Below are 23,165 nucleotides of genomic sequence, written 5' to 3' on the forward strand. Positions count from 1 at the left end.
ATTACTTCCCGATATACAACACTTTCTTGCAGTGTCGTACAAATATTTTTATACGCTAACAATAATAGAAAGTTAATTATAAATTGTCGAATTTTTTTCTACAATCTGTCTTTTATGCATTGATTTTCTAGAATTTTAAATAGACCTTAATAAACCTACCACCAGTGTCACACATATTTGTTCATATTTGTGTCGGAGTATAAATTGTTAAAAACTGGCTCATTAAATTTGAATGTGACGAAAACTAGTTTATCAGCTGTGTGTTCTAAACAATACTATCAGATCCCAATGAGAGCTTGAAACGATAGTAGCAATATAAGCCTGGCAACTTGTCCAAAGTCCAAATTTTTGTTATTTTAAAAGCAAAAACTATAGTAGCTAGGTTAAGCAGGATTATGTTGGAAAACTTTATCCACATTTAAGCCAAACCGTTCTCATTTCTTCTAGCTCATTCTGTATTATCAAGCCCTATCAAGTTAGGTATCGTCACATCAATAAGCGTTGTTTTTCTGCTTTTTTTTACTATTATGAGATCCAATCTGTTATTATATGCTACTGGTTGGTTTTTAAGCACAGTACGGTGCTATAATAAGGGAGATTGTCGGTTTGAGGAAGTCCCAGTTTGTTGGCTAATTGCTGGAGCATAATCTTTCCTACTGAGCCATGGCGTTCTTTATGATCATTGCCAACAAACGCCTGACAGCCCCCGTTAAGATGTTGAATAGTTTCTTGGGCTTTACATCCATATCGGCATTTGTCATTTTGGACTTGAGGGTCGTTGGCAATATGTTTTAGGCAATTTTTAGGTGAGATAACCTGATCCTGAATGGCAAACAGAAAACCCTCTGTCTAGGAAATCATCTTTTCTGATGTTAACCAATAGTTCGACGCTGTATTAAAGTAAAGTTCGTGTAACCTTCTGGCTAAGGTCTAGTGGTAGGGTTTTCGGGTCGCGCAAGCGCCCCTAACATGACCTAACGACTACTTTCGTATCCGGGACCGACGGCTTTACGTGCCCTCCGAAGCACGGTGACAGCTCAGTTAAATTAGAAATTTTTAAATTTTTGTCGGTGCCGGGATTTGAACCCGGTCCCTCTAGCTTGTTAAGCCATTAACATAGCCGCTGAGCTACGGCTGCCACGGACATATTCTTTGCTGATCTTATTGAGATGTCGTCCATGCAGAAGTTTACTCATCCAGTTAAGCTAGGTAAGCGAGAACAGAAAGTAATGCGTAGGGAATGCGAAAGCACGACATTCAGCAAGAGGTGTGAGAAAAGTTACTATAGGGACAACTAGCTTATGGTGGGCCAGCATTCTTAGCGACGTCGCTTTTTGATCCTTCGATGTTTTACCAGCTTAGTTTTACCCTAATGATGACTCGTCGTTGCGATGGTTATTCTGCGTAGTACGAGAGAAAACGTGCAGATTCGGACATTTGGTTGACGTTCTTACTCGCGCGGGTAATGGTGCGAAGCTACCATCCAGGGGATTATGCCTGAACGTATAAGGCCGTACCCTTTCTAGTCAAAGGTGGCAACGATACCTCTTATAGTTCCGAGAGTCGAAATGCCCAAAACAATATGAGTTTACTAGGCAATGGTAGTTCACTACGATTGTCGCACGAGCCCTTATTTCTGTTGAGTTTATCGGTTTACGGTGGGATCGATCCTTGCCAGTAGACCAGATCTTTAGACGGACGAACATGGGTATTATAATCTTTTCGTTGTTGGAACCCGGAATTGTCTGTAGATGACTTACGTACCTGTTAGACCATTTTATACGCTGCGATCTATTGAGACTCAGCCCTCAGCCTAATATTTTACTGATATATACCAAGCGTCTCGTCTAACTGACAAGACGAGTATATAGTAAGGTCAAACTGTTTTGAGCCTTTGATTCTCGAAACTCCAAGAGATATCGTTTCCACCTTTGATTAGAAAGGATACATATACCCACAGATGGTAGCTTCGCACCAATACCCGCTCGAGTAAATGCGTCAATCAAATATCCGTCAACCTGCGGTTCTTCTCGTACTAGGAGAAGAACTGAGCAGGATTACTATCGCAACGACGAGTCATCAGTAGGATAAAACTAACCTCTCTAACGACGGTCTAAGCCTAACTGACGTTCCTTGTCTATAGCTGAATATTCCAATGCTTGGCGAATTCTGCTTCGCAATGATAGGAAAAGCCGACATCTTTATCATCTTCGTCTTTTATGTAGAGATGACTGTATGTTTAATGTGCCTCCATTAAGTTGTCGTTCCATCGTTTTCGTGGTCTTCCTACTAATCATCTTCTTATTGGGGAACCGTCTTTTACCATCTTTACTACTCTTTTTGTTGTAATTCGGCTTATATGATCGTTTCATTCTACTCTTCTGTTGCTTACCCAGTCCTTGATGTTCTCCACCTTGCATCTACGTCGTATAACTGTACTTCCAGCTCTGTCCCATAGACACTATGGGATTTTTATTTCTCATTTTTCATTCAGGCAACCTGCAGTTCTCTTTGCCAGACTCAGTTGATCTTCCACTTATGTTTCGAGCTTTCCGTAGCTAAATAGTGGGATGCCTAGATATTTAATTCCAGCTCCAATTTAAATACATCTTAGTAAATTTTAATTTTTTTTTTTAATTTTTAAGTTTTTTTCTCCGATTTGGTATCATCCATGATCGTTCTTCTTCTACTTTTACTTTTAGTGTGCTGTTTTGATAGATATTTTCGATCGTTTTGATTGTTCCTAGAGATATCTCCCTTGGGTACATTAAGTGGATAACTTCCTTTAGTTTGACCCTGTCATATGCCTTCTTAAGGTCCATGAAACTTAGATATGCCATTTTTTGTATTCTCTAATAATTTCTCTTGCACTTGCCTCAATAATAATATAGCGTCGGTGCATGATCTTCTCGACCTAAAATACATTATCACGTTGGTTGTTAATTTTAATGTTTTGTTTCTCTTCTTCTACTTCTTGGAGATCTGTTTAATTCTGAAGCTGCCTCTGAAGTGTTTTGTTTAATAAATTAATTCCTCTGTGATTTTCCGAGTCCGATTTCTCTTCCTTTTGAAGAGAGGTATTAGGATACTTGATCATTTTGGTCAGATCTGGTCCTCCGTACTTAAAAAGTCCATTCGGTATTCTGTGTTCTGGTGATTTTCCATTTTTTAACTTCCTTAATGCTTCCTTTACCTCTTTCTCCTCAATATTTATTTCTTCGTTTGTCGTCACCTCTGGTGTTGGTGGTTCATTATCGTCACCTTTAGCAAATACTGATCAAAAGTAGTCTACCCATGTTTCCTTCTGAATCTGTTTTGTTTTTGTTAGTTCGTTTATCTCTTTTCTTTGTCCTCTGATCATTCTCCATCATCTTCGGCAAGAAATTGTAATAATAAAAACTAAAAATAAATGAAACGTATATAGAGGAAATCTATTTGAACATTCTTATAACAATATATCTACATTTCTTCGCATTATTTTTAATTTAGTGGTTTAAAGAAGGTTTTGCCATTTTTTAAAACATTGTGTCAGTGTAGATGTAATTTGTTTTATTAGTTGCCTTTTTCTACAAGAAGCAGTAGTAATAGAAACTACAAAAACAAGATATAAATATATAAAAAAGTATTTTGTTATTCTTATAACAATGTTCGAATGTTTCTTGATCAATATTTTAAATCTAATTTAGATTTTAAAATATACATATACCGTCTTTCATCATACAAGAGCACCAGTATTCATAGAGACGCTTTTAAAACAGAGAGCTTATGACCTACTTTCTGTACATATATCGGGAAACTTAAATAAAGTTATTCATATAAAATAAACAAAATTAATTTTAACATTCTTTTAATAGTATTTTTTCATCTACAATATTGCCGTAATAAATTTGTATTTTATCTTATTTTTTTACCTTCTGATGTATATATTAAGAACTAAAGATAAAGTAAATATATATATTTGAGAAAAAATATGTGTATAATGTTTTACTTAGTAGGTAGGTGTTCCAGCGCCAGCTGGTACAGAATGTTGACGCTTTGAATTGGTTTGGGAAAGTTAGTACAATGCCTCAATCTACCAAATGTTGGAGAAGGTCGTGGAAAACACGAAACGTGGCTCGCTCGCACAGTTTATAATCGTGTCCGTACGAATTGCGAATATGGTTGAGTTCAATTCTCAATGGGAAGTTTACTGAACCGTTTCGGATGACACAACTGCGTTTTACCATTGTAAACAAATGAATTTTTGGAGTATGAATAACTTTTATCTTCTTACATGAAATTTGTATAATATCCTTTTTATGTAGATACGAGATATACAGTATACACTTGTATGTATTCACATTTTTTTATTAATAAGTTATATGAATAGCTCTTTCAGTAATGTCATTTTAAGAAACATGAAATTATGAATTAGTTTTATAACTTATAAAAAGTAAAAATACAGCCGTATATCATTGGAAATATCTTAATATAAAAAATTATAACAATTACTACTACCACTATTGACCTTATTATACTATAATTGCGAATATTAGCTCCCTCTTTATAGTGACATAAGTAACTCATTCATTTACTCAGTCATTCTCTTTGCCTTTATCCCTACACGGGGTCGGCTTCCCTAATTACATTTCCCCATAAGTTTCTATTACGAATACGAATGCTGCGGTGTTATGTCTTTTCTACCCTGTTGTATGGAGTAGAGGCTTGGACACTAAAACAGTTGACCACAAAAAACATCGAAGCTTTCTAGATGTGGTGCTATAGGCGCATTCTCAGAATATCATGGATGGACCGCGTCACTAACACGCAAGTACTCCAAACTTTAGACAAAATACTTGGGGCACATTGTGAGAGGTGAAAAGTACGAACTTTTAAGAAATATTATGCAGGGCAAAATTAAGGGCAAAAGAAGTGTGGGAAGAAGAAAAATATCGTGGCTTCGTAATCTACGTGAATGGTTCGGGTGTAGTTCGATTGAACTTTTTAGGCGCGCTGCTAACAAAGTCGCAGTGGCCATGATGATTTCCAATCTCCGCTAGGAGTGGCACGAGAAGAAGATAAGTTTCTATCTTTTCTATAATCTAACATGTTCTGTGGGGAATCTCTGACGTAAATTTCAGACTAGCAAATGGATGATTTTAGCAACGCTGTTAAACATTTGGAATATCGTACGTAATAGATCTAAATACACTGATGGTCAGTCTTCAAAGAAAATATTCTTTTATAAAAATATTCAAAAATCAATATATAGTTAAGAGTAATTTTAAAATTTAATTTTTAAGAAATAGTATTAAAGTTTTTCCATATTAAAAATCTGTGATATTATCCTTATTTTTAAATTTATCTCTATTTGCTGTCACAATATAGGTATCATATAGGGTAATAGAATTACTTAATTCAGTTTCTTATAATATACTTGTTTCATTTCCTCGTTGGCTTTTATTCTTTATTTTTTTCCGTAGTTCGACCTTCTGTTACATAATGGTCATGCAGTATTTAACTTCTGGTTATGAGCTTACAATTTACTTTACTTTGTACATTAACATGTTAATTTATTTTATAAATATCAGAGCAAATATTTCCATAGATGTGATCATTGTATCGTCTTCTAAGTTGTAAGTTCAAATTCTACATAAAGGCTGATAAGATTTTTTTCTTGTGTATCTTAATATAAATAAATAGAGTTTAAGTTGTTTCGTCTGATGATAAGAAAAAAAGAATGTATATTTGTGGATTTCTTTTCAATACCTATATTTCATCATTACTAGTAGTTATACAAGTAGTCACGTATAAAAGCAGATAGTAACTTTATGTAAATAGAAATTCTTATCATTTTAAGCAATACAAGTTGACATAAAGTTAAAGAACTCACAAGGGGACTAAGACGAAGGCAGAAAAGAAATTTAACTGATGCTGACGGAAACATCATCCTGGACAAACAGAGTAAAATAAGAACGTGGAAAGAATATCTAAAAAAACTATTTGAAGACCAAAGGGATAACACCTTTGAGCTAGAAGAAGAGGTAAATGATGGACCTAGAATATTACAACAGGAAGTTTATTCTGCAATAACACAGTTAAAGGGTGGCAAAGCGGCAGGCCCTGATAATATACAAGCAGAACTAATCAAATTAATGGACAACGAATCAATAGCAATAATCGCAAAGATATTCAACAACATATACAACTCTGGAGAAATACAAACAGAATGGCTGAAATCTGAGTTTATTGCACTTCCAAAAAAACCAGGAGCCAAAAAATGCGAAGATTACCTTACTATAAGCCTCATGAGTCATCTCCTAAAATTGTTCCTAAAGATAATTCATAAGAGAATCTACAAGCTGTGTGAAAGTCAAATTTCCCCCAACCAGTTCGGGTTCACAAATGCTGTTGGTACTAGAGAGGCTTTGTTCTCAGTACAAGTCTTATTCCAGAGATGCAGAGACGTCAACTGCAACGTATACGCATGTCTGGTTGATTACGAGAAAGCGTTTGATCGAGTACAGGACGCCAAGATTATGCAAATACTAAAAGAAACAGGAATTAACAACCAAGATCTGAAAATAATTAGAAATCTTTACTGGGATCAGACAGCAAATCTCAGAGTTGAAGGTGAACACACTGACTATGTGAAAATCATGGGTGGAGTGAGGCAAGGCTGTATTTTGTCTCCTCTTATCTTCAATCTGTACTCTGAAAGAATATTTATCGAAGCTTTGCAGGAAACTGAAAAAGGTATTCTACTAAATGGTTACCGGCTAAAAAACATTAGATATGCAGATGACACCATATTATTTGTGGACAACTTAGAAGACCTACAAGTTCTTATGAACAAAATCACGTATTACAGTCAACAATATGGACTCAATATAAACGTTAAGCATCCTGAGAAAGCATGGAAAATAGGAAAACAGCAAATTCTGATAGAACATTTTTGAGAAGATCCATTAATTTTTTTTTGTTCTTTTCATTACCAAGAAATTTATCTTGGAATAACATTGGTACGGTGCTCTTATTTATCTCTGACCATTGGTGCTTTTTCGTGCGTTTTGAAGCGCACGAGGTGGGGTAAGTTTTGTGGTAAAGAATGCGTCAGTAATACACGAATAGACAAAATATATAATAGAAAATTAAAGGTCGTGGCATATTATCATGCAGGTTGCGTTCCCAGCACATAGCGTTTAGTTTCCGAAAAATATAATTTAAATGATTTTAAATATGAACAACGCACACTGTCCGGAACATAGCGTTTCAGACACTTAACGTTTCCGTTCAGTATATTCGAAAACAATATTTTACTGATGCCGACGGCTACGTAACGAGTCGTAACCGGTTGGTAAGGATAATGTGAATTAGATGTCCGTCGTTTTCCACTTGTTTATTTAGGTATTTGTTTGATTTTGATACAGAGTATTTAAAAAAATAATTTTCGAGGCTATTTTGTCATTTATGCATGTGTTTTTATTGCTTTGTGACAATTAATCACGGAATTGATAAACAATTAGAACTTTTGTACGGAAGTGATACCTCTTCTTTTTAAAAATACTTTTTGGTTTTATATGTATGGCTTCGTTAAATGTAGTATTTAAATGCAGAATCCTGAGAAAACTAACAAATATTTTTGAAAAATTTAAACACATAATGAAAGATTACATTATTACCGAGGGCCGAAAGTCCCTTAGAATAAACAAAAAATTTTTTTAAATCAGATATTTGAAATTAAAAATCACACTAAATTTTCTCTTTTCTTTTTTCACCCCTGTAACTTATTAAAATAAACATTATAGAAGTTTTCAGGGACTTTCGGCCCTCAGTAATAATGTATTCTTTCATTCTGCGTTTAAATTTTTCAAAAATACTTATTCGTTTTCTCAGGATTCGAAAAAAATGAATGCATTTAAAAAGCATTGGACCGAAATTTTGCGCCTACGCTCTTAACTGAAGGTGAAATTAAATTTAAAACATATTTAAACTGAATCCTAATCATTCTAAAATATCCAGAATATTTTTCATCGTCATCAATTAAATCTCTGTATAAAGTCCAGTATTCACATTCCTTCTTTCTTTCTCTTAGCATTGGATGTACTTCAAACCTTTTTAACACAGTTTTTCATCGTTAAGTAGAAGAGCAATTGCACATAATTTTTGTCGAGAAAAGCGAGATCATATCTTCAACGAACCAAACTGAAACGTTCTATGTATGAAAAGGTGAACGCGCAGCCCAATTGCTGGAATGGAAACGCTACGTGCCGGAAACTATACGTGCACGATAATATGCCGCGACCTTAAGTCTAACGGTTCGTCTTTATCGTATTCTTACGAGTAATCAAGAACCCGGTCAACTTCGGAGCGCTGCAAATCCCAGAAAAAATAATAAAATTATACAAATTTTTAGTAAAAATGATTCGATGCAAAACCCTTTATAATACTGCTCTGACATCATTTTATTGTAAGGTGTTCGAAAAAAAGTTAAGGCCAAAAAGAAAATTTGTTAAAAAATTTTTAGTTATTTTTGTTTATAATTTTTTTATTTTCCATGTATGATAAAAATTTTTGTACTGTTGCTAGTTTACAAGATAAAGCGCGAAAACTCTATCCCCCCTTTTTCCAAGATGGCAACCGGGGGACAAGGGTGGCGACCCCACAAACTTTAACTAAAGCTTAAAAGAACAAAATATTAAAAAAATAAAATTGCGTATCTTAAGAATTGTACCCTAAGGTATATAAAAGGTAAAATTTTAATGGACATTTCAAATACATCAATAATGCAATCAAGCGCCGCGCCAATCAAACAATTTTTTTTATTCTGCAATTATAATTACTTTCCTTGAGATTATCTATATTTTTTAAATATCTTCGTTGTCGTCATTTTAAAGTCGCACCAAATGTGTTGGCATATATAATGTAGTGACTGACCACGTAGGTCAGATAAAATAAATATAAGATACATTTAGATAACCATTGTAAAAATTAATTGACCTTTCCAAACTTTTAGACTGCCCTGGCCTATTTACATTGGGGAATAAATATTAATATTATATAACAAAAGTGTAATCTGTGTTTGTTTTTGATTTTGAACTAAAACGATGTTAAAATTGAATACGATTTTCAATTGTTAACCAATCATAATATTTTAAAAATTAATTTGAATCGTTAGAATGAAATAGCTTCTTGAGTTTCTGTTTTTGTCTTAATAAATATTACAAGAAAATAATTAGAACAGGTATTTAAAAATTTTTACGAATGTTACGTGGAGTTATACTGCAAAGCATTTCACTAATTATTGTCTTTTAATGTTCAACATCTTGAAATGGCTATTTATTTAACTATGTTAAAACCATCTGTCACATTACAGAACAGTGTCCCACAAGATCCTATCAAGACAGGTCAGAGGATTTCCTAATGGCGACTAGAAAGTCGATAGACTAAATAAATAAGTTAGATGTTGGTTTGTAAACATATATGTATTATGTTTTATACAAAATATATCTAAATTTAAATGTAAATCTGCCAAGTGCCATATGATAAATAAATAAATCTTGAAATGGCCTTTTGCTTTACTTAACCGGAGTAACCCCACAAAAAAATCAAGTGGTTTTAAATCTGGAGACCAAGGCATTTCAGAGAAACGATGAAAACCTCTTCTATTGAAAATATTTTCAATGTATTGACGTACATCTAATGTGATGTGAGATGAGACATCATTATGCTTGAACCATAATGGCTGACATTTAACTAGGGGAAGAAAATCACTTAAGTATTTGATTGTTTAAAAAGCACAAACATTCATTCTCGTTCGACATTTCTACCTTTAAACAAATACACTTTCAAACATAAAACTGCTTTGACATTTCTCAAATTCTACATACCAGTGTTAGTTACATACCTTTGTTAATTATGCATAAATTTGCAAACTTAAGTTTTTACCGTTATCGCAAAGAAAATGGCGAACATAATAGTTGAACGTTGTTTATGTAAATAAACAACGTTAAATATTTGCACCTTATTTTGTTGTCTAAACATCTCTTTATAAGTTTCGATATTGTCACAAATTTTTACTCCTAAGCAAAAATCACATTTTTTGACCTCATTATGGTGGGATTTTAGGTTTTGGACTATGCAGTGCTTTTTATAAAGAATACATTTTTTTTTTAATAAAATTAATGAAAAGTTTTCCAAATGTCGCCAACTTCTCCGTTCCGCTCGCGGAGACGAGGCCAGAAAGCCCTGCCTGTCCTAAGAGGCAACTAATGGGTAGGAATCGAGAGGTGAAGAGCCGTCGCTGGAGGTGTCAGGTCTGTAGAAACGCACTCGAGGCGTTTAGGCGTCTACGTCGGTCTACACTCCTAGTATCCGAGACGAGACTCTCGTGGGACCACTCTACTCTCATTCCAAAAGAACCAGGTGAGGTTGAACGAGCTGAGCCCGAACGCACCTCTTTTGGCCTTACAGCACCATTAGGGGCGCCGGTGTCTAGGCACGTACCCACATGGAGATTTAAGAGTGGTAGAGGAGAGATCCTCGGCGGCGACCAGTCTACGTGCGAGGTGGAAATTCCTCTGCCTGCGTCACCTATCCGCCCGTGGGAGGGACTACCCGATGGGGGACGTAATCGCAACACAGGTACTACGGGGAGGGTGGAGCCTCGCGATGCACTATGCATCGCGCCACCCTCATTTTGGTGTCGGACTCGTAGGTGCAGTGGAGGCGCTTGCGGTCGTATGCCGAAAGGCTAGGTAGACCAGGGTCCTGCCAATTTTATAATTGGAGGGGCACAAAGCATAGCCATGTATAAAAGTATGAAAAGTTAGTAATGGTTCTTTGTTTGCAGAAATTTTCGTGGGTGATATCGAATATAAAATTCATAATAAAATATTAAATAAGTTTGTTTATTGGTACAGATACGTGGACGTGTTTTACAGGTTCAACTGGACAATTTGATACAACTTTGAATATAATAAAACCCCTCAAGTTAAATATGGAACTTTATCGTTAAATTTTGTATGTATTTATAAACCTCCAAAAATACAAACAATATATGACGATTGGGTAAACATTTTTGAACAATTCGATGGGCCTTTAATTATTATAGGTGGTGACTTTAATGCACACCACTCTATATGGGGCTGTCATAATAATGATACCACAGGATCACAGCTAATAAATGTCGCAGATGATTTAAATTTAACTCTTTTAAACAATAAAGAACCTACAATTATAAGACGTCCTGATCAACGGGATTCAGCTATTGATGTAACCTTTTGTTCACCTGAACTAGTTAACAAAACATCTTGGAATGTCATCTCTGATACCCTAGGATCAAATCACTATGTCATATCTATAGAATTTATTTTTGCAATGAATGAAATTGGACGTTATATACTTCGACTATTCAGACTTTGCACGATACGAACAACCTTCACTTGGATAATCTAACTGAACAGTACTCCTCCTTCATTAATAATATAAATACGGCCGCAGTAGCAGCTATACCCCAATATAAACCCTATAAATGTAAACGGCACCCACCTCCTTGGTGGAATATTGATTGTGACAATATTATCAAACAACGAAAAATGGCTTTAATAAATTACAAAAAACATTTTTTTTTTAAATTACGTTCAATACCAGGAGATCTCGGCTAGAACCAAAAACATTAAAAAATATAGCAAAAAAGCATTGGATTGAATGGGTCTCCTCCCCGAATAAAAATACACCAGCTACAACTCTTTGGAATCAATCTAGAAAAATTTACAACCATTATCAAAAATAAAATTTTTCGATCAGAAATTGATGGATGACTTTCTTATCAAAGTTGCACCACCAACTGCGAACCCTCAAAAATCCAGCTACATAGATTCAACCCCATCTGCCAAAAAACATTTTCTATTAAAACCTTTCACTTACAATGAACTAATTTTCGCTATAAATTATCGTAAAGATAATATCCAGGATATGATCATATCAAATACTCCATTCTTATTAACCTTCCAGAAGTAGCAAAACATTTTCTATTAGACCTTTTAAATCGTATCATTCAAGACAATTCTGATGTAGTTTTTTTTAAGACATCATTGTTCTGCAAAAGATCCAAATTCAGCCGAATCTTATCGACCCATTTCTTTCTTTAACAAAAGATCCAAATTCAGCCGAATCTTATCGACCCATTTCTCTCTTTAAAATCTCTTTCTGTATTTAAAACTTTGGAACGGATGTTAAAACACAGACTAGAATGGTGGGTCCATACCAAAAAATTACTACCAAACAATCAGTTTGGATACAAACAAGGATGTGATGCTCTAGCTACACTTTTAACGGAAATACAGAGTATCTTTTTTAGAAATAACTATTTGCCTGCCTTATCTCTAGATATAGAAAGTGCTTATGGCATACCTCGATTAAAAGACAAATTGATCAATCAATTTCAAATACCCACAAATCTGGCACAAACCATAATTAATTTCTACACTAATAGACGCTTATACTTTAGAAAGTATAAAAATGAATTTCTTGGACCACGTTGTAATAGTTGGGGATTACCCTAGGGATCAGTCTTAAGCCCTTTTCTTTTTAATCTGTATACTGCTGATTTTCATAGGCTTAATATACCAAGTATCACTTATAAAACAATCCAATATGCTGGTGACTTTCTAGTCTATACAGAAAGGACTAAATATGAACCCTCCCTTAAAATCTAAAGAAAATTACATGAACATTTCCCAAACTAGTTTTGTGAAAATGGTTTTAATTTATCCACTAATAAATTAAACGTGTGTATTTTTTCACGACATAATATTCCTAACATAAATACTATTTTATTAAATGACCAAACTTTAAATTTCTGTAAGTCAATAAAATACCTAGGTATGTTTCTATTTGCTTCTGTACCAATCTTACATCAGATCCATTCTGGACTATGGATGTATACTTTATGGATCAGCAAGTAAACGAATTTTAAATAAAATTGATGTATTTCAACGGACTGTTCTACGTACCTGTATGGGAGCAATGGAGTCTACTCCAATAGCTCCATTGCATGTTGAAGCTTTAGAACCTCCTTTAAATTTTAGACGAGATTATCTAAGTGAAAAATTTGTAGTGAAAATTTCATGTATCAACAATTCCTTATATTCTGGCATAAGCTCCCTAAATACAGATGATCTAACAAACAGTTACTGGACTCATAAAAATTCACCAACCCTTTGCACGGTCTTTAGAGCCATGTGTAACAATAAGCATACCAACAGTATTAGCAACCTTGATGTTAACGACTATTTCGCATTTTTTTATGAAGCTGACATACACATACCAACATATTATAATACTCCATTATTAGATTCATGCATCTTAAATTCTTATATAAAAAAAGTCCCAAGGCAACTGTAATCTATACAGATGCATCCAATACATCGGAAGGGACCGGATGTGCTTTCTACATTTCGTCCAAGTGAACTGGAAAAATGTTCAACTACCTCTCAATTGCTCAATTTTTAGTTCTGAAGCATTTGCAATTCTTGAAGCCTTGATATATTTTGACAGTTTAAACAATAATGCAGCTTTAATAATATCCGATTCATTGTTAGTCTTATTATTTCTCAAAAATACAAAGTTACCCAATTATAATTCTAATTCTTTCATTTACCAAATTAAGAACATGCTTGTCAACCTTAAACATGTAACGAATAACATTCGTTACAGATAAATCAAAATAAAACCAAATTCATGGCGACTAACACAAACACAAGAGCTGGAAATGTTGACACAAACTTAAACATCAATGACCAAAACTTCGAAGCAGTCAAAGAGTTCATATATCTAGGGACATCGGTTAACCCCAATAATAACACATCTGAGGAAATAAAAAGGCGAATAAGAATTGCAAACAGGTGTTATCATGGTCTATCAAAGTACTTAGCTAACAAACGTCTGTCTCAAAAAAACTCGTATAAGGCTGTATAGAACACTGATAGTCCCCGTTCTCACATATGGATCAGAGGCATGGATGCTAAAGATGAATCCGCTCTATCCATTTTTGAAAGAAAAGTGCTACGCAAGATATTCGGAGCGGTCGGTGAGAACGGAATATGGAGGCGTAGATATAATTTTGACCTGCAGAATATCTACAAGCATACGTTTGGTGGTAAAGATATTACCACTATAATTAAGCGAAACCGCCTGCAGTGGGCAGGACATGTAGCCCGGGCCCCTGAGTCAAACATGATAAAAAAGATTCTAACAGCGCAACCCGTGGGAATGAGAAGACGGGGTAGACCAAAGCTGAAGTGGATGGACGGGGTAACACAAGATGCCGAGAAGATCGGAGTCGGCAACTGGAAAATGCAAGCGAGGGACAGAATAGAATGTCGTAGAAAGCTTGAGAAGGTCGAGGCCCTCTAAGGGCTGTAGCACCAAGATGATGATGATTGTCAACCTTAAAAATAAAAATAAAACTACGAATTTTATTTGGGTAAAAGCTCATGTTGGTATAAAACATATTAAGCATGTTGATTCCAGTTTTAAAGCTTTTCTCATTTCTAAAAGAAATCAAATAGATCGTTGGAATACTTTCTGGCTAACTTTTTGCGACCACTCAACAACACAATACGTGTATATACAACCACACATCCCTAATTCCAGATGGTGTAAGAATTTCAATACCGCCCGTAAATATACAACTTTAATAAGATTGAGATTTGGCCACGCTTGTTATCCTGCTCATCTTGCAAAAATCAAAATATACAATTCAGACTAATGCGAAACTTGTCAAGAACAAGGAGATCTTAACCACATCTTTTTTAAGTGTTCCAAATATCTTCAGCATTCAGGAACTCTTTTAAAAAACTTGCAAACTCTGCAAATATTTCCTCCATATCCTATTGGCTACTAATAATAAAAAAGTCTATGATTGTCTGATTAAATTTATACATAGTGTAAATGTGTGTCTGTAGTCAATCTTAGGTAAGCTTGTTAACCTTTGTTTTAACCCAATTGTTATTACCTTTCTTTCCGTGACCCATTGCTAGTAATGTCTTGATGGGTCCTTGGACGAGAAGTGAGTATCCCTGTTTTTCCTCTTATTTGTTTTTTCTTGCTATTATTGTTTCTTTTTGTTTGATGCAGTTGAGGTTTTTTTGACTCGAATAGATACACTTTTTGCACTAGCAATTATTAGTATAGATATACACTTCTTTATTTTCTTTAGTATTAATTATATTATAATATTAATATTAGTAATTTTTCATTTATTATTTCTCAACACGTAATTGGCTAAATAGCTAAGTGACAAAGCCGCAAAAAAAGTTTTTTAGGGTGAAGGGAAGATTATATTATTTAGGACTTTTGCCATTGTAACCCTCTGATTTTTTATTTATTTGGTATTATATTTGTGATGCTTTTGATTTAATTATTGCAAACAAATAACTACTTATATTTTACGAAAAGCACTGTATAAAATTTGATGTCCAATAAGATAATATAACGTAAAAAGGCCCCGCCGAATCGTTAATCTCGGAAAATTTGGAAACAAATTTATTTAATGAAAACAAAATTACCTGAAAATCGATTACAAATAAAAACATTAGGAACGACGGGCACGCGTATGACCTAAAATGAAACACGCGTATGACCTATAATTGAAAAAGGATTGTTTTTATTTGGTCCTTTGATTTTGGTTTTCTATAAAGCGGCTTTATTTTGATAAATCTGTAAAGATGAAAGAATTTTAGGATCGAAATTAGATTTTTTTGTGGTACAAAGAACATAAAATATTAAAAAGATACGTAATTTGCCGTGCTTTAACTTTTTTGTAAAATGTTACAAACTAAGTGAAACTTAGTGTTATTAGTTATCTTATTTAAGTTTTTAACATTTTTTAAAAGTTTAACATGGATTTAAATAATCCATATTAAACTTTTTAAAAGTGTAAACATGAAATATAATAATTGCATAATGTAATGTTTATAAAATAAAGTGAATATTGAAAATGGCAAATTGCCGAAACATTTAAGCAATAATTAAGTAGTTTTATTTACAAAAGGCCAACAAACCCAGAAAATAAAAAAAATTTAAATAAAAAAGAAAAACAAACGAAAAGGTTAATGCGAGTTGACAGTAAAATAAAGGTAAACGGTATCGGCATAGCTCGCAACAAATGAAAAAAAAACAAATAACAACCTAGGCAAATATATTAAAAACAATAAGAGCCAACATAAAAAACACTTACACAGTGGTGTGTACAAACTTAAATGTGGCGACTGCCCAAAAACTTACATTGGTCAAACAGGTAGAAATTTTAGTAAACGAATAGCAGAACATAAAAGGGCTTTCAATAATAGAAAAACAGATTCTACATACGCACTTCACCTTCTAGATCATAATCATTCTTTTAATGACGAATTTAAAATTCTACACATTCAAAATAAAGGCCTTAAGCTATCTTTGTTAGAATCTATGGAAATCAACAAATTAAAAAACACAGATATAATTCTGAATGACCAGCTTGAGACAAACAGTTCTCCCCTCCTCAACCTATTTCATTAGAGACTATAAAGTGTAAACCCATGCCAAAAACAGATCACTTGAGAAAGGCAATCAGCCGAAACAGCTGTAGTGATAAGAATTTAAAATAAATTTTGTGGAAGTTTTGAAAACAAAGTTTTCAGTGTTTTATTGTTACATAAAATGAATTTCCATCAAGTAATGGTCGAATCCATCAATTAAATGAAAAAAATATAATAAAATATGTGTATAAGATGAAAGGCAACCGTATATACGTATTTCTGACTTGGTCGTCTTCAGTACGGTGCAGCCAAGTTAGAAAAGAAGCATGTTAACTTGGGAAAGGATCACTACAGGAGGAATGCGATTAATTTGTGGCAATAATGTTAGAAGACTCTGAGGTTTCCAGAGCAACAACTAATATATTTTTTTCATTTGTTGCGAGCTATGCCGATACCGTTTACCTTTATTTTACTGTCAACTCGCATTAACCTTTTTCTTGTTGTTTGAAACGTTCTGAACGTTTTGGCATTCCTGTCCTGAAGGACCGCGTTGAGAATTTAATACTCGACGTTTCGGCATTTTGGAGCTATTATCAAGAGTTATACGGTTCCGGTCGAGTTCGGCGTCTCAATCTGCCTACTCTTCTCGCTCGTGACGTACCAGTATCCAAGAACCGTCAAACAGCACTGACGTCCCACTCCTCAGTGTCGAATGACCTCGAAAACACTCAATGGCACCAGCAGCTATTCCAATTTCTTTTGATTTTATTATTTAGTTAACTTTCTGTTTTATTTTACTATTTTTATTTGAAAAATATTTGGCGCTCAACTCTTTTATCAACTAAATGTCCTATTTTATCTTTATTCTCCAATTTTAATTTGCATCTAGTTTAGACTATAATATACCCTTTATCTATGGCATATACATATATAAAATGTCTATGATCTCAATTCGTTTCAAACTTTATTTGTCAGTTGGCAACTCCGTTCTGTCAAGTCAGTTTTTACTTCAATTTAATAGAAAGAGTATCATTTTTTATGTATTTAATATTTCTCCAATGTCCAGTCTTTTTTGATAATTTTTTATGTAATATTTTCTTCTTGACATAACCTAGTCTTCAAACCACATTTTATTTTTAACTTTATTAATCCTTTGTATATACATGTAGGATCTTTATTTAATTTAACTAATTCATTTAATAATTATTATATTCATTTAATCCTTGCCGTTTGCTATTTGTTAAAATTGTAATTATTTGTAATCTTCTATCAAATATGGCAACGAAATATTATCATGTCATCATGAAATCGTTATATGTTATCATGATCCGAGATACGGGCAATTATTTTGCAGAAACGTCTACTTATGTACTTTTGCGCTACCTGCCGTGATGCATTTAAGAGTGTTCCTATGTTTGTGCGAAGATTTGCCAAGCTGGAAGAAATCATCAGTCTCAAAGAAAAGATTACATTAATGGAAAATAGAAATTCACAGACAACAGCCAATTCAGTTTTTTATGAAGTACAACAACTTAAAGCTATTTTCTTGTGGCATTTTAAAGTAATTACTATTTAACTGGGAATAAGCCACAATTAAAGGTTAAAGTAGGTTTATTGACGTTTCAATTTCCACTTCGGAAATCGTTCTCAAAATACAAACATTAGTAATAATAAACATAACTAATGTTTGTACTTTGAGAACGATTAAGTACAACAACGTATAGATAGAGCTCAAAATCTTATGATTTATAAAATTCCTGAATATAACTCTAATGTATTAGCTGATCGCATTAGCTATGACAAATCTCAGGTGTGTGAGGTCTTTCGTTTACTTGGCTTACAGCAAGAGGAATCCACCATATCACATGTTGTCTAAGTTGGCAAATTGTCCAGTTACAATCAAGCTAGACCAGTCAAAGTTATATGTAATGCTAACACGGTGAAATTGGCTCTTAATTCTAGTAATAAGCTTCGAAATTACTTACAAGGCAGCTAAAAAGGAACTGCAGTGGTGCTCAGACTTGCTCAGGCAAGTTTACACTCTTATGAAATTTTGACACTAATGGCATTTCATAGGTTAATTAAGTTATATCGGCGATTTTTTGTATTTTCTGCGTTATTCTTTTAATTTTTAGATTTTCAGTTTGCTTTTATATAAAAAAACAGTTGTTTTTAGAACTCTTTAGCGACGCATTAGTATAATATAATATTTTTGGATTATCGCCGAAGGACGATATGATCAACCAAAAAAGAAGATGTATTTGGTAACTTTTCTAGTGACTTTCTTGGGTGTGAATCTATCTCTTTAGTTTACTCCTCCTGGTTTAAAAACAAAGCATAGTAAAAAAACTATTTTGAAAATAAAAAAACTTTTGCATATTTCTAATTGATAAAAAGTTGTAACTACATAGAGTTGTAATTAAAGTCATGTTTTTCTTATTTGGGTGTTGATGCATGGCACTGCATATCATCCACAAGTTTTTTATATGATGGTACGTAATTACCGAGGGGCAAACGCAAGCATGAAGAGAGATTTTCGTCAGTTAGCCGATTACGATATTTTGATTTCACTATCTTCATTTGGGAAAATGGAGACTCACACAAGTATGTTGATCCAAAGAATGCTGTGAGCTGCAGAGCTACTTATCTCAAAGACGGATATTTCTCAGACGATATGAAAGACCAAAATTTCGTATCGGTCACTCTGGATTTAAGGTGTATATCCGAAATTATTTTCATTACCTCATTTTGGACGCAAATGATCTCCATATTGAACCTAACGGATATTTCAGTGGCTATTTTTTCCACGTCTTGACAAGAAAATGGATTAGACATGAATGTTACAATATCTGTCAGTTTTTTAAAATCAGCGAAGCGTCTTTCAAACTCGCTCGCTCGCAAGTAACTTGAATGATAACATAACTGATTGTGAAATTAAATGTGATGGTTTTAGTATCTACAGATGTCATTGATGTAAAGTTGAGTGGCGGTGGAGTACTAGTGTTTGTTAACAACAAGCTAAAATCACAAACCATTAGTATTCGTGAAGATCGGTTGAGGAAAAATATATCTTGTGTCAACGTAAATAATGAAGTCAAGTTTGTGGTTGGTGGTGTTAACATACCTCCACAATTACCTCGTGAAGTATACAACTGGCATTGTTAAACTGTGAAAAATGTTGTTCTACAATACTCAGCACAGGATATCTATATTTTTGGTGATTACAATCTTCCCATTGCATCATGGGAGAATGAGATGAGTTTGGTGTAATAATGCATTGTCCTGCAGGTGATCCAGCTGTGAATATTGCCCAAGCCTTTGGTTTTTAAAAATTGTATCAACATAATAATATTCCCAATAATCGTAACGTATTTTTGGATCTAGTTTTTTCTAATGTTAGGGAGCTTAATATCTTAAAAGCAAGTGATCCCCTTGTAGATCCTAGCATCCATCATGTGGGTTATGGGTACGAATGTTGCCTAAACCTCGATGTGAAAGAAACAAATAGAAATAAGTTGGTTTATGATGAGTTGTTTTATGATTTTCGGAGTGGTGATCACATTGCGCTTAACAACTTCCTTGCTTCTATAGACTGGTAGGTATGTATGGTTAATGATGTTGAAGTTGCTAGAAAATTATTTTATGAAGTTCTCTCTTTGGGAATTGCTTCCTTTGTGCCATTGAAGAAATATGGAACTTCAACTTTTCCCAAGTTGTTCTCATGGAATAAAAACTGCTACCTATTTAAAACTTTACGGCTACATAAGCCGTATAAGAATATACATACAACTACTTTCAACAAGCGATCCAACTGCCCAAAGCCATAAGTATCATTTTTAAACTTTTGTACGGCACTAGGCGGAACAAGTTTGTGTGCCAAACTCATTTTTCAGATTTGCATTTAAGATTAGACGTTTTCACACCTGAGAGACTGAGCTAGACCAACAAAAAATCCCTTTGCGAATAGCGTTCAATGAGACCGACACCAACGTCGTTAGTAACGATGTTGAATTTGACCACGTAACTACGGAGGGTTAATGCAGTTTAAATATTTTTTAATATAAATCATCTTCATTATACATCTTTTATTCTAATTTGGAGCTCTTTCTAAAAAATGTAGATTTTTAAAATCGAAAGAGTGGTTATTTTTCAAAGAAGGTATAATATTATTTAACATATATTTCTAACTAAAAATTTTGTTTAGACTTATGTTTATTGTATTGTCACTTTGTATCATCCCACTTTGTTTTGTATCTAATAAATTTTACTCGTGAAGTAATTTTTGGAAAAGTTTCGTGTTGATTGATAGAAACTAAGTAAATGTCACCCTTGCAGCTTTCTACTTATTTTAATCTAACGCGTATACTGGTAATATTGTTATTTAAATATTAACTAATCCAATAATATATTATTACAGGTTGAACGAAAATCTTGAGATAATTAACAACAAAATGGATAGCAGAAGTGTTAGCGAATGTGAAACTGAAGATGATTCTGCCCCGGAAGCCTGTGTATCTCCCGGTGGAGGTATCAGTTTACCAAGGTAAGAAGTTGTTAGTATTGTTAGGGGATTATGTTAAAGTGTTCAAACTATAATGCATGAGTTTCGGCTCAACTCTTAATTATTGAATTACATGGTATTAACCGGGTAGGTTTACAAAATCGTACTAAACATTTTTTGGTAAAACGTCGGTTCCCATTACCACAAATTCTAAACATCTTATTTTGTTTATATAATAATTAAATTTACTATCATATGATATTTATTTATATTTTATTATTAATTTAATATCTTGTCTGAATTTGACAGGTCTATCAGAAGTTAACAATGTCTGCTTTGTTAATATGTTAGCAGGTGGCGTTAGGCGCAAACCTAATAATTTATTGAAATATTTTAATATCGAATTGTAATCAAATGATTACAATATGACGTGTTGTTGCGCAAACTCCCGTTGTATGCAATTAAAAAATACACCAAAAATTTACTTGAATTGTTGATAGTCCAGGATATGACAGAAAAAACCTCTGTCATATTCTGAGAAAATTTTGACAGTAGTTAGAAAATATCTCAAATATTAAAATCTACTCTAGGGCAATATATGCTTTTTCTCCGAGGGCGGTTACCACCACAACTTGAGGATGGAAAAAATGTATCAAAAAAACCCGAGTAACCGCTAGAAGAGTGAATTTTAATACAAAAATGCAATATATGCTTTTTCTCCGAGGGCGATTACCACCACAACTTGAGGATTATGTAGGCATGCGGGGGCAAGCACTCTACGTTAACATTTTTTTATGTACTTCGTATAGGACATTTGTTGGTTACAGTTTTTATTTTCGGCATTATCAGAGAAGGAATTATTAGAGTTGCTCAATAATTCAGATGCATCGGATGATGACTTTTCAAGTGATGACTATGCCAATGATCCAGATTTCGAAAATAAAAACGACACATCAAGTTCTGATGAAGCAGGAACAAATTCTGAAGATATATATAGATCTATTTCTATATAGATTCCAGCGATGTTTCTGGATGTGTATCTTTGCCAGCTATTTCGGATACGTCTTTTGTAACTCAATCTCATTCTTCTGGACGAGGAAGACATTCCTTAAGACGAGGACGAGGACGTATTGCAAGAAAAAGGAACGTGGGAAGAGGTAGACAAACGACGTAATAAAAATGACTCTTTAACTGATAAATGGTGTGGCACATTTACTTCGGAGGCATCATCATTATTAAAGTCTGCATATTTACTAAATGATATAGGCTCCTGGGAGTGGGATGCATTTTTTTATCAATAAATAGATGTTGTTCTGAAGCTATTTTCTAGTGGCATGTTAAAGTAAGTACTATTTAAATGGGAATAAGTCACAATTAAAGGTTAAAGTACGTTTATTGACGTTTCAATTTCCACTTTGGAAATCGTTCTCAAAATACAAATATTAGTAAATTAAACAAATTTTGTTTTTTTGTTACTTGGTGAAAAATTCTTCTAATAGGTAATTTAATTTTATCTGACTCATTTATATTGACAATTCAGACATACCTTATACATTTTAAAGTAGACGGCTTAATTAGATTGCCAATATTGTTGAGTTGCGTTCCTGGGAGGACTTTACTTATAAGATAGTTCATTCGATTACATGAAATCAACTTTAACTTGAGAATATCGGTCAGAAAAAATCATAGCATGTAATTCGTCTTTAAAAAGACAAACTCATGCCATGGTGACAGTAAAAATCTCCTGTTAGTGATTCCATAGTAAATTATGAGGGAAAAACCAGAGAAAAAACCTCATAATACTATCCCGACAAGGTAAGTATTTGGTCGTGCATTTAGTTTACTTTCAATAAACACCAAATTCTGATTTTATATGTTTGTTGTTTAAAAAACATAAATGATGTATCCTCTATATGTTACCGACTTACTAATACTGGTATTTTCCTTTTAATAACTTGCTCTTTTAATATGGGTAACCAGCTCCTACTACATTCTGCCGAGGAATTTGCGACACAATTGGTCTCATTTAGCATAATTAGAGCCGCTTCTTTGATATTACTTTTTTTATCATATGTTTCTTTTAGGACTATATTTGGATCATTCCATTGAACACTATGTTCAGTTGTTCTCGAAAAACCGTTTAAAAATATCCTTCATTGACGTGT

General features: G+C 33.6%; 1 protein-coding gene across 1 annotated transcript in view; it reads left to right on the forward strand.

Moving 5' to 3' along the window:
- The window catches only part of LOC140446094 (basic helix-loop-helix ARNT-like protein 1), a 243,697-nt gene that overhangs the window by 39,641 nt on the left and 180,891 nt on the right, over positions 1–23,165 (forward strand). The window contains exon 2 of the mRNA XM_072538624.1: positions 20,917–21,042. Coding sequence (XP_072394725.1) covers positions 20,951–21,042 — 92 coding nt within the window. The 5' untranslated portion in view covers positions 20,917–20,950. The remainder of the gene's footprint in view (positions 1–20,916; positions 21,043–23,165) is intronic.

The sequence above is a fragment of the Diabrotica undecimpunctata genome, chromosome 7, assembly GCF_040954645.1.
Source record: "Diabrotica undecimpunctata isolate CICGRU chromosome 7, icDiaUnde3, whole genome shotgun sequence".
Lineage (NCBI taxonomy): Eukaryota > Metazoa > Arthropoda > Insecta > Coleoptera > Chrysomelidae > Diabrotica > Diabrotica undecimpunctata.